Genomic DNA, 17087 nt, shown 5'->3' on the forward strand with positions numbered 1-17087 from the left:
TATCTGTGGGAATGCGTCTGTGTTCCTGCTGGCTGGCATCGGTACATTCTGTGCTCATCCAAATCAGGCTGTTTCTTCCAATCCTCCAACTTAACTCTTTGCAGGATGGACTTACTCCTTTGTGTTCCCCTGAGCCTGAGCTAGGGAACAGAGTAAACTTCCCCCAAGAAATCAGTGCTGTAAAATAATATCCAGTTACTTGGCTAGCCAAGTGTGTGGCTGAACTGATTCCTTAATTTTTTTAAAAGGGCCTACCCATATGTCTTGAGAGAACACAGAATTGCCTTGTTCAGGTCTAATATCAAGAGCTCGTAGCAGCTGTGGAAGAGGCAGAGCATCATTTACTAGCATAACTCTTATGAAGAAATTAGTCTTACCATGCCTGTGCTAAACAGGGCTGGACAGCAGGTATTTCTGTATTAGAGGCACACTTCTAGTGTTTACTATTTTGATTCATGAACTGTGACTTTGTCCTTTCATACCATTAATTAATGGCAAGATCCTCACGATTACAGAAAGCACGTAAAGACTTTGAATTGTTTAAAGTGTTTGTAACTAAATGTGTGTGGCAAATATTCTGACTGATGTGTATAGTGTTTGGTTTTCCCTCCTTCTCGAGGCATACTGTTTTGCTTAAACTAATGAGCAAAGGCCCTGCAAAAGTACCTATTGCAAACTATGTTTTCATGAGACTATCATCAGATCAGAAAGCTTTAATCAGAAAATACAGGATTGCATTTGAGCTCAGGCTTTGCTTCTAGGAAAGTTGCATTTGCAGTATAGTAATCACATAGGAGCTTTATACTGTCTGCTTTAGGAGTTTAGTATCAAAATAGCTAATTTCCTGGTAGTTGGAGAACATGTCCATGCTCACTAAGTGAGTAACTACCTCTAGTGGTAGCTGTGGTGGGTACAACAACGACAAGACCCCCACATTCCTGAACCGAATTTCGAGTGTAGTTTTAAAAACTTGGGTTTACGTCCTCTTGCTCAATGCTTTCTGGGCTTTCAGGGTGACTTGCACTAGAACAGCAAATGCTTGTACTTTGTGGTTGCTGTAAATCATGGCAAGACTTGAAGGTTTTCTGCTCCGACATCAGTAGTTTAGACAGAAAAAACCAAAGCCAAAAACCTCTTAGACTACTATAGTTAGAAAATCTTCAACCAGAATTCTAAAACATACTTACCATGCAATTCAGAAACTTTCAGTCTTTCAGTATCTTTGATACTTCTATGTCAAGTGTCACTTTATAATTCACAGCACTTCAGTGTGCCAGAGTGACCCTTTGTTTCAGTCTTATACGCAGGTATACCTGCATCCAAGACTATCTCCAGTACTCATTTGCATTTAAAGCTGCATCTTCTGTTCTGGAATCACTTTTAAGGTGATACTAGATAGGTTTTTACTGATAATTTCTTGAACTTAGAATCATAGATTCTTTGGTCATCTTTCAATCATTTCCTTCCCCCACCCAAGTTACTTTTGCAGTATTCGTTGATCTGTAAGGGTTATAGTCCCTGATCCCATAGCATTAATCCAGTGTTGGAATCAGGAGCTCAGCCTGATGATTTGTATCTTGAAGACTGATAGCTAGAATTTAAAATGCTCCTTACATACCTCTGCCTCAGCTTTTTTTTGCCTAGTCCTGAAATCTTGTCGCAAGAAGGTACAGTCTGTATTAACTTTTGTAGGTAGGCTGGCTGTTAGCACACTAATTAGCACGCACTCAGTTGTTGCTAAATATCAAATCATTAGGCAAGCTTGGTTATTAAAAACCTAAATTGGATTCCATGTACTAGGTTTTAGCTTCCCAGCTGTATTAATATCATCAGCAAGTGTGTCATGCTGCTGTGATAGTGTACTGGTAGTCTTAAAACGAGCACATGATTGAAAGCAAGATGTCTTGTTTGCTGTTGAAGGCTTTGGCCTTACGCTCTGCAGAATGGCCAGTGTTCTTTGAGACATAGAGAAGAATACAGAATGTGCATCACTTGCATTAAGCTTCTGAGCTGCCATTAACTATCTGTATGTGTAAACTGCTCTAGTGTGAGTGGGTTTTTGTGAAGTGTGCTTTCGCACATGTTAGTTTACTTCCTAAATTGTGCACTGTAGTTATCGAGCTAATGTGATACAAAATACAATTGTAATGTAAAATAGCTGTAGAACTAAGCTTCAGATGCTGAGTAGCACAATCTAATCTATTCCACTGGATTGAGAAAAGGCTTGAACTAATTCACGATTGAGTTTTTGAACCAGCTAGTTAAAGCTAGTTGTGAAACTGCACTGTTACTTTGCTTCCTCTTAACTGTAGGCTGTTACATTGTGTGGATGTCTTAAAATGTAGCTAATGCCTAGTAAAAGAGGTTGGGGATTCCTTGCATTGTATGGGAGTGTAATCTGTCTTCATTTTTCTTTAAGTTATTCCTTATTGACTTTGGTTTGGCCAAAAAGTACCGGGACAACAGGACAAGGCAACACATACCATACAGAGAAGACAAAAATCTCACTGGCACAGCTCGATATGCCAGTATCAATGCACATCTTGGCATTGAGCAGAGGTGAGTTCAAGGAGATTACTGCTGTGCTTTTGGAGGCTGCAAGATGATCTTATTTGTAAGCTTCTGAAGTGTCTGAACTAATTTTATGTGAATAAGTGTATATATCCCTTTGCAAGTGCTTTCTTTTTGGCTGCCTGTGCAAGGGTAGGGGAAAGAATCCAAGCACCTAATTAGCTTCTTTTCAAGTTGTTTGGAAGTGTATGTTAGGTACTCATGAGATGTGAAGTAATGCACCTCTTCCTTACCTATATGCATAGGTATTGTAATGTCTAAGTGTAATAGTGTGGCTTTACCACTTGATGCTGAGGTCACTTAGACATAGTTAAAACTCCCGTGTTAAAACTCTTCATCCTTCAGTTTAATCAAGATGGGATTGACAGAATATCTAGTTGTCAACTTCAACAGAACGCGTAACTTAGAAAATATTTTAAAATGCTCCACGTTTCCTCTTTGCTTTAATTTCCTTAAGGTTCCTTAAGTGTATTTTATTGTCTGTCAGTGTCATTACCTAAGCCTACCTGACATGTGGGTCAAATGGGGTAAATGACAGGTGTCATTTCTGAAGTAAATACATTTCATACAACCCAAGCTGTTCATATAAGGGAATAGCTGTGCTAGCACCTCGCAGTGCAGGGAGGGAACTTCGAAGGACTATTGCTTTTGAATTTACTTGGAGGTCTTGTACTGTCTCTGCTGGTACTGGGAATTCTAATAGAATTGTAGGTTGGTGCATGCTAAAATCTATTAAACTGTCTAGATCAAGCCAACAGTGAGGCAAACAAATAATATATTCCTAAGAAAAAACAGTCCTGAAGCTTATGACAGAATATTTTAACTGTTAGTGCTGTACTTGAACTGTTGCAGAACATGTTTTCCTATGTGTAATGACAGCTATTCTCAAGGAGCTATTTGGAACCTTATCCCTTTCTTGTTTGGGTAATAGTATTTTCCTGGTTTCCAAATCCTGAAAATCACTTCTGTCAGTATATGCTCAAATGCAATGTATCCATTATAGATGTACAGAACTAAATGTTTTCTGCTACAGAATCATGAAATTAGACATTAAAACAATGAAGTAGATGGGGGAAGGAAACTATTAATCCCTTTATTGCTTCTGAATTTACCACTGCTGTCTCAGAAAATGTAATTTTATGTCATGGCCCCATACTGGTTCACTGAATCCTGATGATGATTAAAATCTGCAATTCTAATAGAATTAGCAAGTTTTGCAGGCTGGAGTTTGTGGGCTTAGTATTGTTTTTCATCCGTCTGTCTTTGACTGTGGTTTCATGTTACAGCTGAGATGACCTCAGAGCTAGCTGTCAAGAGGAGTCAACCAATCATAGAATCATTTAGGTTGGAAAAGACCTTTAAGATCAAGTCCAACCATTAACCTAATGCTGCCATTCCACCACTAAATCATGTCCCCAAGCTAATCTTCTCTTCCTGACCTCTGGGCACAGCTAGTGCTTTTTCAGCCTTGTGGTGAAATGGTGCAGGGAGCCAAGCTGATTTTCTTCTGGTGTGGCTCCCTGAGCCAGTTCCCCAAAGGGTCAGAGAGCTGGAATGTGTTGAGGGGGTGACAGGCAGGCGGTTCTGGTGATTATTAGTGTTTATATTGGGTTGGCTATAACATGAAGGCTATAACCTACAACTTCTTCCCTTTCATACCAGGATCTAGAGGTAGATCTGTCCAGGTTCTTACAGGTTATTCTCACTTAGAGAGCTGTTTTACCCTCACCTATATATATAATCCTGTTTGCAATACTGCTCTCGGCCTTTTGCTCCCTTGTAGGGGTAGTAGGTGTGTAGTCTTTCCTGCCACCATTTAAATGCTTTTCTTGCAGATCTGCCTGGGTGGCAAAGCAGCAGCAATGCCTGTCTGGTTCTCTTGATAAGGGAGCTGGGAGGAGAAAAATAAGTTATTTTTCTGTCTCATGTTAAATAGATGTCAGCTGCAGAGGGGCAGTCAAAGGAAAAATGTGATTCTACCACAGCTGGGAAGAGGCAACTTTGCCAAGAGGGAAAAAATCATGGAGCATTTTTTCCACTTCAGTGAACTGTACTAACCTTAGTAATCATGAAAGCTGTGTAGCGAAGACTGATGGTGTTCATGTGGCTGAAGTGTGGATCTGGAGCATATGCAGTACAGAAAACATTTGAAGCCTTTTAGATGAGAGTTTGCGTGCAAGTTCTCAGTGAAGTCTATGGGCAGATAACTTTGGAGTTCTCTAGCTGCCTTGAAACAGACTTCTTGTGGGGAAAAAAAGCAGAGGCACCTCAGATTGATGCATGCACCTTTCTAAATATTGCCTGTCTTAAAAATCATGGAGGCAATTCAGAATCTTTTAACAGAAGTGAAGAAAGAAAGGCGTTATGCCGCTCTGGGGCTAGATGTTCGGTATTGGTCCCAGCCTGAGGCAAGGTTCAGGGAAAAGTCATCTTTGATGAAGTTAAGGCTAATGTCATGTATCTCTCTTGCAATGCATTCCTTGGTTCCTGCAGGTAAAACCTTAGTGTCTATCCAAGCTACTTAATTAAATGGGAAAGGCATTTAATGTTTCATTTTTTCGTTTTCCAAAGTTTTTGTTTCCCAAATCATTCTAATGTAACTGCAGATGGAAACTTACCACGTACAATACCTACTGACTATTCCTTGCTTGAAAAGTGAATAGGATCTCCTTCCTGCTTGTGAAGACTTGTTACATGCCTGCCAGTGGAATCCTGAACACCTAGATGTCTTAGCTGTAGTAGGAAGAGACCTTCCTTTGCACCAAAGTTTAGGTTTTATTCCTTAATTATTTTTTTTTCATTTTGGAATGCTTGCACTTACTGAAATAAAGTATAAAATGCCAAAATTTGTAATTCATTTTGGTTTTCCTCTTTCTCCAGTCGTCGGGATGACATGGAGTCTCTAGGCTATGTATTGATGTACTTTAACAGAACCAGTCTGCCTTGGCAAGGATTAAAGGTAGGTTTTGTTGCCTCCCCACCCCCCCCTTCCTTTTTTCTTTTTTTTTTCATGTTTGGGTATCGTGCTTCTGTCTGCTGGTCTGGCTAGGTGATTGTATATAATGTTTAGCTGCAGCTATACAAAGCAGCTTTTCCCAAAGCATGATATTTATAGAATGTAGAAGAAAAGTTCTTTCTGCTTCTTGTGCAGCAGGCAAAATGTGTATTGTTCAACTATCTTAAGACTTATGCTGAACAATAGCTTATGTCATCTTTGCAAATTATTATTGTCCTGCTGTAGGCTGAGGCCCTTTTTGGGAAGTAGAATAACATTGTTAGTGGCTCTTTGAATTACTGTAGAGAGCATGGAAATAATCTCTTGCCTAGCAAGTTCAGCTTTAGTGATATCTTCAGTCCGGTTTGTGGCACAACTGAATAATTAGCTGCAACAGACATGTTTCAAGTATTTCCATGTATGGTAGCCAAGTACAAGCATGGCAAATATTTCTTATTTCTGTTATATAGACTTTAGTGATTTGTTTTCATGTTTTAATTGTTTTTCTTCCTCCATGTGAGAGTTGTGTAACTCAAATGATGTTGCAGCTGTGAGTTTTCTGAAAAGGCAAGCAGCTTGTGAAACACTAGAACTCTTCAGCTGCAAATGAATGTAATGGCCGCTTACTGAAACACGCAGGCAGCCCTTGAATGGGGTACTGAGTGGGAATTAATAGAACTTTGGCAAATGTAAATGCAAGTCTGGTCTGTTTAATGGACAAAAGCAGCAGCTAGAACTACATGAGCTGTGCCATGTGATGAAAGCATTAGACTGCGACAAATGGTATTAAACTGTGTCCAAATCTTAATACCAGATTGACCTTCATTCTCTTTGCAGTAAGTGTGTGGGACTTGGAGATTTCACATAAAATACTTATGGTTGACCAAAGGATTTTTGTCATTTTTTTTTTGCTACTGTCCTTGTTAATCCAGTGTTGCACAATATCTCTTATATTGTGACCTACATGTTCCACAGGCTGCAACAAAGAAGCAAAAGTATGAAAAGATTAGTGAAAAGAAAATGTCCACTCCTGTTGAGGTTTTGTGTAAGGTAAGACTTTCCAAATGATGTCATACTGTGAAATGGAAGTTATTTTCTTGTTTGTTTTTTGTTTGGGTTTTTTTTAAACTAGAGCCAATATCTTAGTCTTGCATGGCATTTGCTGCTGAGTAACACTTCTCTGGCAGTCATGGGTGCCTTGTGTTTGGCCACCCAGCAAGACTGTGAATGTGTGTAACAGGGTAGGCATTCGCTGCTGTTTCTTGGCGTAGTTCATGCCACCGTCATTCCAGTTCTTGGTGACTGTTGGCTGTGCAAGCTCTCCAGCTCTTCGGTGAGGCTTGTTCATTTCTTCAACTTCTACAGTGAAAGTTCTATGTGTGCCCTGTTGGATAAATAAAAGCAAGGTAGAGCTGTATAGCTTGCCTGTGTATAGCTTGCCTGTATATACTTGTTTCTGCCTCCTCAAGATTGTTCATACTGTCTTCTGTATCTCAAATAGAGGCTGTAGTGGAATTGGATGTCAAGTGATCTTTAAAGCTATGCTGCAGAATGATGTTTTTCCAGTGCTATCCTTTGGATCTTAAGATTTCTCTTGAACTGTGGCAGCCATGTGCTTGTTAACAAAGGGCTTTCAGAACACGTAGTAGTTTTTGCACATCAAACAGCAGCACCAAAGATTGCATCTTCTAGCCATACATGTTTATATACCCTTATGGTCTGACAGCATCTTCCAAACTGCTGAACTGTTAAACCCTGTGTTTTTTCTTGTAGTACAGCACTATGCTGTATGCTATTACCTATTTACATGTAGGCTTTAATATAGCATTAAACGTATAAATATGTAAAGCAGGAAATCTTTGAAAGAGGGTTTTCATCGATTAAGTCTTCACACTCAATAGTGATGACTGACCTTGCCTCTAGTGTGCTCAAATAGATTATCAAGGAAACATGAGTAGAATCTTTTAAGAGACAATTACTACTTATTTCAGAAACCTAGTTAATAAGAACTAGGTTTAATTAGGATGAATGAAGTGCTCTTAAATATGCTGTATGTTGAAGGTTTTGGTAGCAGAAGACTTGTGATTGCAAAACATGCATTGGGTAACAATTCTGGGGAAGGAATGTGCACCTGATAACTTGCTGATCAAATCCGCTTTCTGAAATACCGAATAAATGAGTAACTGAAGGCAAAGTGGAATTTACACTTACGACTCTTCAGCCAGTTTTTCTCTGCCATTATAGTCAGAAATACAGCTTTTTGCTGCATTATAGCGTTGTTAGAAGCTTTTGCTGCAAGCTATGGCTTGATTAACACTGTTGATTTACAGGGATTCCCTGCAGAATTTGCCATGTATCTGAACTACTGTCGTGGCCTGCGCTTTGAAGAGGCACCAGATTACATGTATCTGAGGCAATTATTCCGTATTCTTTTCAGGTCAGTCTCAAAGTGGAAAAGTACAGAAATTTGTCAGTGCTTTACCAGTTGGTTACTGCTCTGTGGGACTTGCACTGCAGAAAGCTGCTCTGTATGTATGTGGTGTAGGAAGCTCTTCTGGGACTTTCATTTCAGGGCTTGGAAAGCTGTTTAAAGGACCTGAAAAATACTGTTCAATGTTAAACATCAAGGAAAATATTATCTTGGTTTTGTGTTGCATGATCTGACCACTAATGCTAGAGGCTTGAGCCCATGCTTCAAGTTCTGTTGCAAGTAGCTTAAGAAATTGACCCTTTGATAAGTGTTTGAAGCTTTGTATGTTTGGAGATTGGTGATGGGACTGGTAGTGGTGCCCAGGAGATGGATTTCAATGGAGGGGAATAGTGCTGTTTCATTGAGCTTGTTAGAGAAACCAGAACATAAACTCAACCTTGTGGAGTGAACGGCATCTGTCAAAAGAAGAGCTGGTACTTATCTTTCAAGAGTCTCCCTCCAGGTTTCTGGAATCGAAAAGCAGTCATTTGATGGTCTACAATACTGCAGTCTCTCCTTAAAACTACATATATTTATTTTTTTAAAAAAAAGGCAGAAAACCTCAGTGCAAACAAATGGGTAAGCTGGGTTGTGGGGGAAGTGCTGCTTCTACAAATGCAGACTTTTGCATAAACAATGCTGCTTGATGGTATTTGCTTCAAGAGTTAACCTCTAGGTCTTGGTTTTCAGCAAAGGCTTAGTATTAGCAATAAGGAAGCTATGATGTGTTACAGTAAAGTATTTCACTCTTTTTCTAGGACCTTGAACCACCAATATGACTACACATTCGACTGGACAATGTTAAAGCAGAAAGCAGCACAGCAGGCAGCCTCTTCCAGTGGGCAGGGGCAGCAGGCCCAAACCCCCACAGGCAAGCAAACTGACAAATCCAAGAGTAACATGAAAGGTTAGTAGCCAAGAACCAAGTGACGTTGCAGGAAAAAAAAATTACACTAATTTGGACAATGTCAGCAATTTAAGTGTTAGATCAAGGAGGTGGTTTAAAAAATATATTTGGCTCTTAATTTAAAAAGCAAAAACAAAAGACGTCCTTGGAGAATTTGACTACTAACTTTATACCAAAATGTCCTTGTTCTTCATGTCATTTCTTCTGGGGATGTTGGGTCATTTTAACCACTGCATCTTTTGCTCCTGCATTAACCACTTTCCAAAAACAAGAAACTGACTTGGTGTTGGGAATGTGACATTTTTATTTATTTTTATTTATATATATACATATATATTTATATATATATAAATATATTATACAATCCAAAATTCTAGACCTAACACTTCTTAAGGGATAATTCTCATTTAACTAGGCAAGGTTCTAGAGACTTTGGGTTCTACTCTGTTCCAGCTGGTACAGTGCTGTGGGTTTGTTTCTGTTCTGTATGCCTCAAACATTGGAAACAGAAAATCGTGACTGATCTGGCTTCCTCCAGTGGGTTTGCATTGAGACATTTGGTCCAGAGTTAAAGGAAAGGACCAGTGAGCTCAAAATGTCTTGCCTAAATTAAGGCATAATCCCAAATTGCTGTGGACTGCCAAGTCACAATTTTCTGAAGTATCTGGATGCTCTGGGATGGGACTTCAGGTTTCTTGAATATTTTTAATGTTTCTAGGTTATGGTTTCAAAGGGAAATGTTGTGAAATGTTCTAAAATGTAATTGAGTAAAAACTGAAAAACTGAGTTCTGAAAAGGCAGGATATTTTTTCTACACATTCTAGAAGCTTTTAACATTTTTTTGTGGTGTAAATCTGCCAGTATTAGTCTGGTAAATCACTAGACTGAAACTGCTACAGCTAGTGACTATTACAGCCAGTCTTGTAATGAAACTGATGCCTTAAGATGAGCTGTGGATAAAACTGAAGCTAATGAGGTTGTTTGAGAATAGAGAAGCTGGGTTTAAGTCATGTACTGAGGTATTGCTAGTATTTGCTGCTCTTCAGTACATTCTTGTCTTGACTATCATTTTTATATGTATAAAACTATATATTAAGCTAACATGGCAGACTTGAAAGTCAAAGAAACACAGAAGTGTTTACAATAAACTTATCAAAACATTGCTTTTCATATATTGTGGCAGCATTCAAACATTACCATGTGGCTTTAGTCAAAATAGCTATTCAAAATCTAACACTTCATCCAGAAAAACGAAGTAGTAAAATACCTGCCAGTCTTCCCAAGATTCAACCTGAAATGGTTTTGAAGAAGAAAAAATTCCACGGGATACCATTAAATGTCAGATTCTTTGTGGCATAGAGAGTCCAACTTGTTTAGCTGGAACTGGCAGGTGTTACAACACTGAAGGCTGTAAACCAGTTCCTTCAGCTGAAACACCAGTATGTAGCAGACTGGGTGATTAAGCATCCAGGCTTAAATTGTTTCCTGAAATACAGAAGCTCTGACTGGAGTTCAGAACCCATCCCAATGTTGGGTTGTGGAGAGATTGGCTGTGAGAGCAGGAGGAGACAATCTGACCAAAAATGTGGATTCTTCACAATGGCTCATGCTTAAAGTGAAGGTCTTACAGGAGGTGATGATCTGTTAATGGATGCTGCCCTGAAAATCAAGTTGTATGCATTTGAAAGACTGTTTTGCTGATGAAGTATTCTGAGGTTTAATGTGCTACTCTCCTGGCTCAGGCAGTCTCTGACCAAGTGCTATGTTGCAAGTGAAGAAAAGGTCATTATAATGATTATCTGCCTTCACCTTCTAGTGATGATTTAGTGACAGTGTGCAAACCTGCAGCTGACTGACAAGCATGAGTAGCGGGGAAGCTGTCTTGGCAGTTGAACCTTACAGACCATTCCTGTTTGTTGATTGTCATTCCTCATTGTAGTGTCCTTTGGTAACGAGGGCCGTTGCTATAGCCATGGAGAAGTTGCTGTTTTTCTAGCAGAATTTCACTGGCTCTTGCACAGAGTAACAGCCTTTTGGGGGACTGACTCCCTTCCCTCCCCATCACGAAGGAAAGACTTGTGACCTTTGGATTGATCAAGCTGTAATGTCAGCAAAGCATTAAAGTACTGCTTGGCAAACATCTGAAGACTTTCCCAGCTTCCTAAAATAGTTTGCTTAGTCTCTTCATCAAAGTAAAGATTCCAGATTTCTAAAATCCTACACGCTTTTTTGTGGGGAATATTGCCTGTTAGTGAATATTTTCTGAAACCAGCTAAGCTCAAGCAGGAGGTTGTATGGCTTGTATGTTGCTCTCCTATTGAAGATCAAGGAAATACCTGGCTATTTTTCCCTGAGTTCAGTTACATTCTCATGTAATTGCTGTAGCAAAGCCTATGCTGAAGTGGCTTAAAAGGCTTCATGGTATCAAATTATACCCCTCTGGTAACCATATCCAGTTTAATAAGAGTACTGGAAATAGTGATTTACAGGTGCATTTATTGGTTAAAATCTTACAGCATACTGTTTAAACTGCAAGTACTATTGAAGATGTGCATCTGGGGAGGGCAGTGAAATCTTAATTCTTTCAAACAATGTCCAGAGACTTACATGACTTAGATTGTCTGGACATAGTGCTCATTTATAGATATCCCTGGCTGCCTTAACTCGAATCCATATTAAGCCATCTCACTGAGTCCCTATAGGTTATTCAGGCTGAATATTCTGTTTGGTTCCAGGGTAGCCTGTTCTGTGAATGGCCTTTTTTCTCTTTTATGGGTTTTTTCCTCTCTCTCTGGAACCCTGTGCAGTGTCTTTTGTAACAGCAAGATCAGCTGTTTTTGAACTTAGGTGAACTGTTTCAACAGACAGAGCTTCTCTGCTGACTCTGGGAAGTTCTGCTCTCAATCTCTTGACAGTGCAGCAGTTGCTGAGGTGTGATGTGTAACAATGCTTACAGTCAGCTTCCCTCAGTCATAAAACTGACTCAAGCAGTCAGTCTCCGGCAAAAAGTCTTCCAGCTCCATTTGTGAGAGCTGTTTGTAATTCAGTCCGGTGTAGAGTTCTGTAAGCCTGTCAGCAGTCCCATTAGCATTCACTGGACACCTATGGTCGTGGCAGTATTTCTCAGCACAGCCTATTAGTTCACTACTTGAGATTTAACCAATTGACAACTAAATACTTTTCACTCTGCAACTACCTAATAGAGAAAAAGCTTGAACACCTCTCACATAGAGGAGCTCCTTAGAGTGTGACAGTACAGTTACTCTTCCGTTGATCAGATCTGCATCTATGGTAATAATAAAGCAATTTGAGTATCCCTCATGGAGCATAAAGATTATCAAAGTTTTGGGTAACACCCCAGAGGGACAAGGAGTGATGAATGTGCAGATTTGAGCTGGCTCTGTGTCTAGTGAAGATTTGTTACAGAGATGCCAGCGTAAACTCTTCAGCATGTTCTTCATACTGGCAAAGTCTTGTGTGCTGCATGAATGTCTCAACATCTCATTTGATGGCTGTGGTTGGGAACACTTGTGTAGTCTTAATAGGACTTGCAAGGGATGTTGTGGATTGAATCCAGTTCCCTGTTGCTCTCTGGAGAGTTGAGCATTCTCTTGCCTGTAATACCTTGGATTTGAGGTATTCTAACAAACAGCAGCATATAATTTGTTAGCATGTCCTTTGCCCTCAGGTTCAGGATCCCGTTTTCATTTGAAGCATCCAGGCTTCTAAAGCAATGGGTTGATCTGTTTCTTTCCACACTGGGAACGCACTCATCCCTTGTTGACTTAGTTTTGGCTGCTGTGACGGAGAAAGTGGTTCAAATGATGAATCAGTGTTCACTGCTGAACATGCTAAATGGAAAAACTGTGTAACTTTTGGTTATATGCATCCAGTAAGGGTTATTGTGGACAACTTTAGTCCCACTGGCATAGGGAATCACTGGGGTTTCTGTGAGAATTTGCACTCAAGTGAGAATGACTGTCTTAATTCTGCAGGATTTTTTTTTTTTTTAGAATTGCTAGTGCCAGTAAAGAGAATTGTCCTTCAGTGCATTAAGACTGGGTTCAAACAAAGCTATTGAATCTCTTCTAAATACCTGTAGCCTGTTCTGAAAGAGTTAATGCTGTCTTCTGAGTACTATCCGGATACAGTTTTGATTGAATGTCAGGCTGTGTTTAAGACTTGTTTGCACTTGCTTCCCTATGGATGACAGCACAAGTTATAGCTGAGGTCAGCTTTGTCTGTGTTTCACTGTGAAGAGGTTTCTTTTGCAAAAACCCAAAGCTGTTGCTCAAATGAATTCATACATCGACAGAATACCATGCTGTTTGGAGGGCATCCAGAACGGAAATGTGCTTGGCAGAGTAGTCTTTGATTGAGACTCCTGTTACCTCTTTAAAGCACAGCGCTACTACCTGAGTCACCAGAAACGAGTATATAAGCAGTCACATGAAGAGAAGACTGGCTTAGCTTGCAGTAACTGGTTCTTTGAGATCTGTGTTTGTATTCCTTTACTCTCCCTTTGCCACAATGTCTTGAACTTGTCATTCGGAGCAACTTTAAAAGAATTGTTCTTGATGCCCCACCTCCCCTGTCATACGAGTTGTTTCACTTCCTTCCAAGGACAGAAGGTAGGCTGGGTTCCTAGTCACTGTCAGAGGTTCTTGTTTTTGTTCTGGTTGCCCAGAGCGTTGTACGTGTGAGCATGTACTGAACACCAGTTACTGTAAGGTAAGTTATTCCTGTTCCTTTTCCTTCTGTCTATGTGACACTGCTGTACTACATCTCTGAAGAGCACCACTGCAGTCAGATGACAGTTTGACATTCAAGGATATAAACACGAGACATTGCAGACAAGTAGAAAACAATCCTATGAAATTACATCCTGCTTCCTAGTGGCAATAACACATCTTGTTTTCAAACTGTTGGTCTGAATTCCTATTTAAGGAATGTGGCATCCAGCTGGTGCATAAGCCTGTTTTCCAGTGCAGCGGTAGGTGTGAGAGGTGTGTGTCTGAGCTAAAGGGTGGTGGCAAATGCTGGTTAGCTTTGGAAATGGATGCCAGGAGCTCTGCAATTCTGAGATGGAGCAGCATTTTCCCCTTTGAATTACCATAACTGATGTTTAATTCTCCTACTGTGAAGGCTGTTTCTCATTTTCATCCTGTATCAGTAAGTTGCCCTTGTGTTTATCTTGCAGGTTTCTGAGCATGGCGAGGATGGGACAAAGCAGAGCAGATCGGAGCAGGACTTGTCACTCCCCAAATCCTAGAAATTTTAGTTCATACGTACACTTGCCAGTGGCTGTGGGCAACCATTTACTTGGTGTAAAGAACTTAATATCAGTATAAACTGGCTCTGGGCAGTGTCAATGATGCTGCACTTTGAGTTGTAGCAGCTGTAATTGTGAATATTACTGAGATAGTGAAACATGGTGTCCAGTTTTCTATTGCATTTTTTCAAGTGGAGAAGTTAACTAATGGTTGACACACAAGTGGAGAAAATTGTGCATATGCCAATTTTTGTTACCTTTTTACTTTGAACTACACTGCTTATGAGATCTCATTGTTTTGGAAGAATGGCATGAACAGTCTTCGGCAACAGTTGTGATAATTGTAAATGCTCACAATTGTGCACTCTTTTCTGGTTATTCCTCCCTGGGTTTTGAAAGTTGTACACTTAAAACATTCTTAAAGTTGTTGGCTTCTATGTGCGACATACCAAGCCAGCTGACATGGTAGTAACCAAAGATTCCAGTTTTTAAGCGTATGAAAGACTCTGCCTGCTTACCTGTGCTAGAAATAACAGCATCTAAAGTGAAGACTTAAGAGAAACTTAGCGACTACTAGATAATCTTTAGGACTCTGCATTAACTCTATAATGTTCTTGGTATAAAAGGAAAAACAGCATATTTGTCACAAAATTTAGTTAACATCTTACAACTGAACCTGTATGTAAGTTGCTTAGGTAAATGTAATCACTGTAAACATCTATATGATCTGGGATTTTGTTTTTATTTTGAAGCGGGAGCTTTTTTGTTTACAAGTTCATTAAAAACTAAAAACTGTTTCTGTAAGGAAATGAGATTTTTTTTAATTTGCCTTGTTAATTCAGTTTAAGAAATCTACATTACCCTGTTTTTAAACCAAGTTTCAAGGCCATTTGTTAAGCAAAAGAAGTCATATTCCTTTCTAAATCATTTTAGATTTAGTGTTATAACTCTTCCTCATTTTGTTTTTAAATAAATTTTGTATTTTTTCCTTGAGGGGGAAGGGGCAGTCTTGCATTTTTATAACTTCTTGTTTGAGACCAGCCCTCTATACTAAGATTGGATTTTTTTCAAATGAAATGGCATCTTTTGCAGACCCAGTATTGGCAGCCTCCGAGCGTTGCCATGTCATGCATCGGCTGGACTGACTTGTGATTGCTAGTTTTGAGAAAAATTTGAATGGAATATTTGGATGGCTTTAAACCAAGGCATTTTCTTTCAAGTTATTGTGAAGTGGATATGACCAGACTTACTCTTGTTCTTGGGGACAGCCTCGCACCATGCAGAGTTCACATTGGTTACTGCCCCAGGCTGTCTTCCTTCTCACTCCTATTCTAGCCCAGCTGAAAGAAAGAAATACTTTTATTGCTGGTAATTCTTTAACAGTGTAATTTATTCCTTTATAGCATGTCAGAATAAATTAAAAAAAATGTCTGAAAATGCTGCCAGATGCCTATTGTGTAAATGTTGTTTGTATGTTAGCTTTTTAGACAGTTTCCATGCATGTAGCAGAGTTCCTGCTCACAGTTCATATTTTTACTGTTTGAAAAGGTCTTTCATTTTAAAAACAGTCTCTTCAAGATCATAGTACTTGCACTGTGTGCTCTCTGTCATCACAGAGTGGTAACCTGGATCAAGGCCGCACTCTGTGCAGTCGCTATGCATACTCTCTTTATGAAAAGGATCTGCCCTGAGAAGATGTTAAACTTCAGCTGGAGAACATTGTGTGCTAATAAACATTTGTACAGATAATCTGGGAGTAGAGGGAGGCAGAAAGTCTGCTGGGCATCAGAGATAATCAGTGCACATTTGGAAAAGTCTCTTCTGAGTCGGAGCGGTCTCTCTCTGTTACCTGGAAGGTGGAAGAAGAAACGTAGCTCATTCTTCTGGCTAGGATGCTTTTCTAGACTGAGTATTGCCCCATCCGAATAAGGATGCTTTACAAGCAATGCCTCATATGAAAACTGGTATGTTTCTAAGAACTGGTGCCTAGAATACATGTTTATGTCTTTATATATGATTTCTACTGTCTAGGCAAATGCATCTGATGATGTGCATTGGCAGAAGGGGAAGAGGCATCAATGAAATGCCTTCTTGGCAGCTGTTTTCAGAGTGGCTGCTTGGAATTGTTTTGGCATCACTTTCCTTGCTTTGACATGAGATATTCAAAAGTCAAAGGAAATAATTTGGTTTCAGGAGAAGAAATTATTTCCTCTGCCCATTAAACTTACTCAGACTTTGAGGAGGGTTGTCAAATTATAGGAACAAAACTGCGCTTGATAAGCACTGTGAGCAAGAACAGTTTGTATGCTTGCAGTGTCAGAATGCGTTGTAGTTCTTACAACTGCCAAGCCTTGCCCTGTGGAGGAGCACGGAGCCCAGTTAGTCCTTCAGACGTGGTGTGTTAGAGTTTGCTTCCGCACAGCAGCGTGAGCTTACGCTGTCAGCTCTGTGGTGCTGCTTTGCAGCAAGCCAGCCTGCACCAGACGTGCTGAGCGGCGAACAAGATGGCAACCTTCCTTAAAGAGATGCTGTGATACCGAACGTGTTCGCTGTATAACCAACCTGTTGGGTTTGTAACAAAGACTTAAAACCAAAAGCATTAAAAACTATGTGGATCTTGACTTCTGGTTGCAGCTCTGCAAAGGTTTTGTGTTGGGAGGTTTACTTTTATCTACTGTCTTGATGCAAGGTCAAAAACTTCTGCAAGCATTTTCCAACTAATTGTCATTATATCAGAGGCCATAAAGTGCAAGAACGACAACCTCCTGCTCCCTGGAAAGTGCTAGGATGCAGGTAATGACATCAGGCTGTGACAACAGGTTTAGTCACCTTCCTAAGCTGCGTACAGGGTTTCAAAGCAATTTATTAACCT

At 39.8% G+C, this 17087-nt stretch overlaps 1 protein-coding gene across 1 annotated transcript in view; it reads left to right on the top strand.

The window, feature by feature from the left end:
- The window catches only part of CSNK1A1 (casein kinase 1 alpha 1), a 41626-nt gene extending 26446 nt beyond the window's left edge, over positions 1-15180 (top strand). Inside the window, exons 8-13 of the mRNA XM_009647047.2 lie at positions 2420-2559; positions 5452-5530; positions 6542-6616; positions 7897-8003; positions 8795-8943; positions 14144-15180. Of these exons, the coding sequence (XP_009645342.2) occupies positions 2420-2559; positions 5452-5530; positions 6542-6616; positions 7897-8003; positions 8795-8943; positions 14144-14151 (558 nt within the window). The 3' untranslated portion in view covers positions 14152-15180. The remainder of the gene's footprint in view (positions 1-2419; positions 2560-5451; positions 5531-6541; positions 6617-7896; positions 8004-8794; positions 8944-14143) is intronic.
- Positions 15181-17087: the final 1907 nt, after the last annotated feature.

Source organism: Egretta garzetta, unplaced genomic scaffold (genome assembly GCF_000687185.1).
Source record: "Egretta garzetta isolate BGI_Z169 unplaced genomic scaffold, ASM68718v1 scaffold209, whole genome shotgun sequence".
NCBI classification, from domain to species: Eukaryota; Metazoa; Chordata; class Aves; order Pelecaniformes; family Ardeidae; genus Egretta; species Egretta garzetta.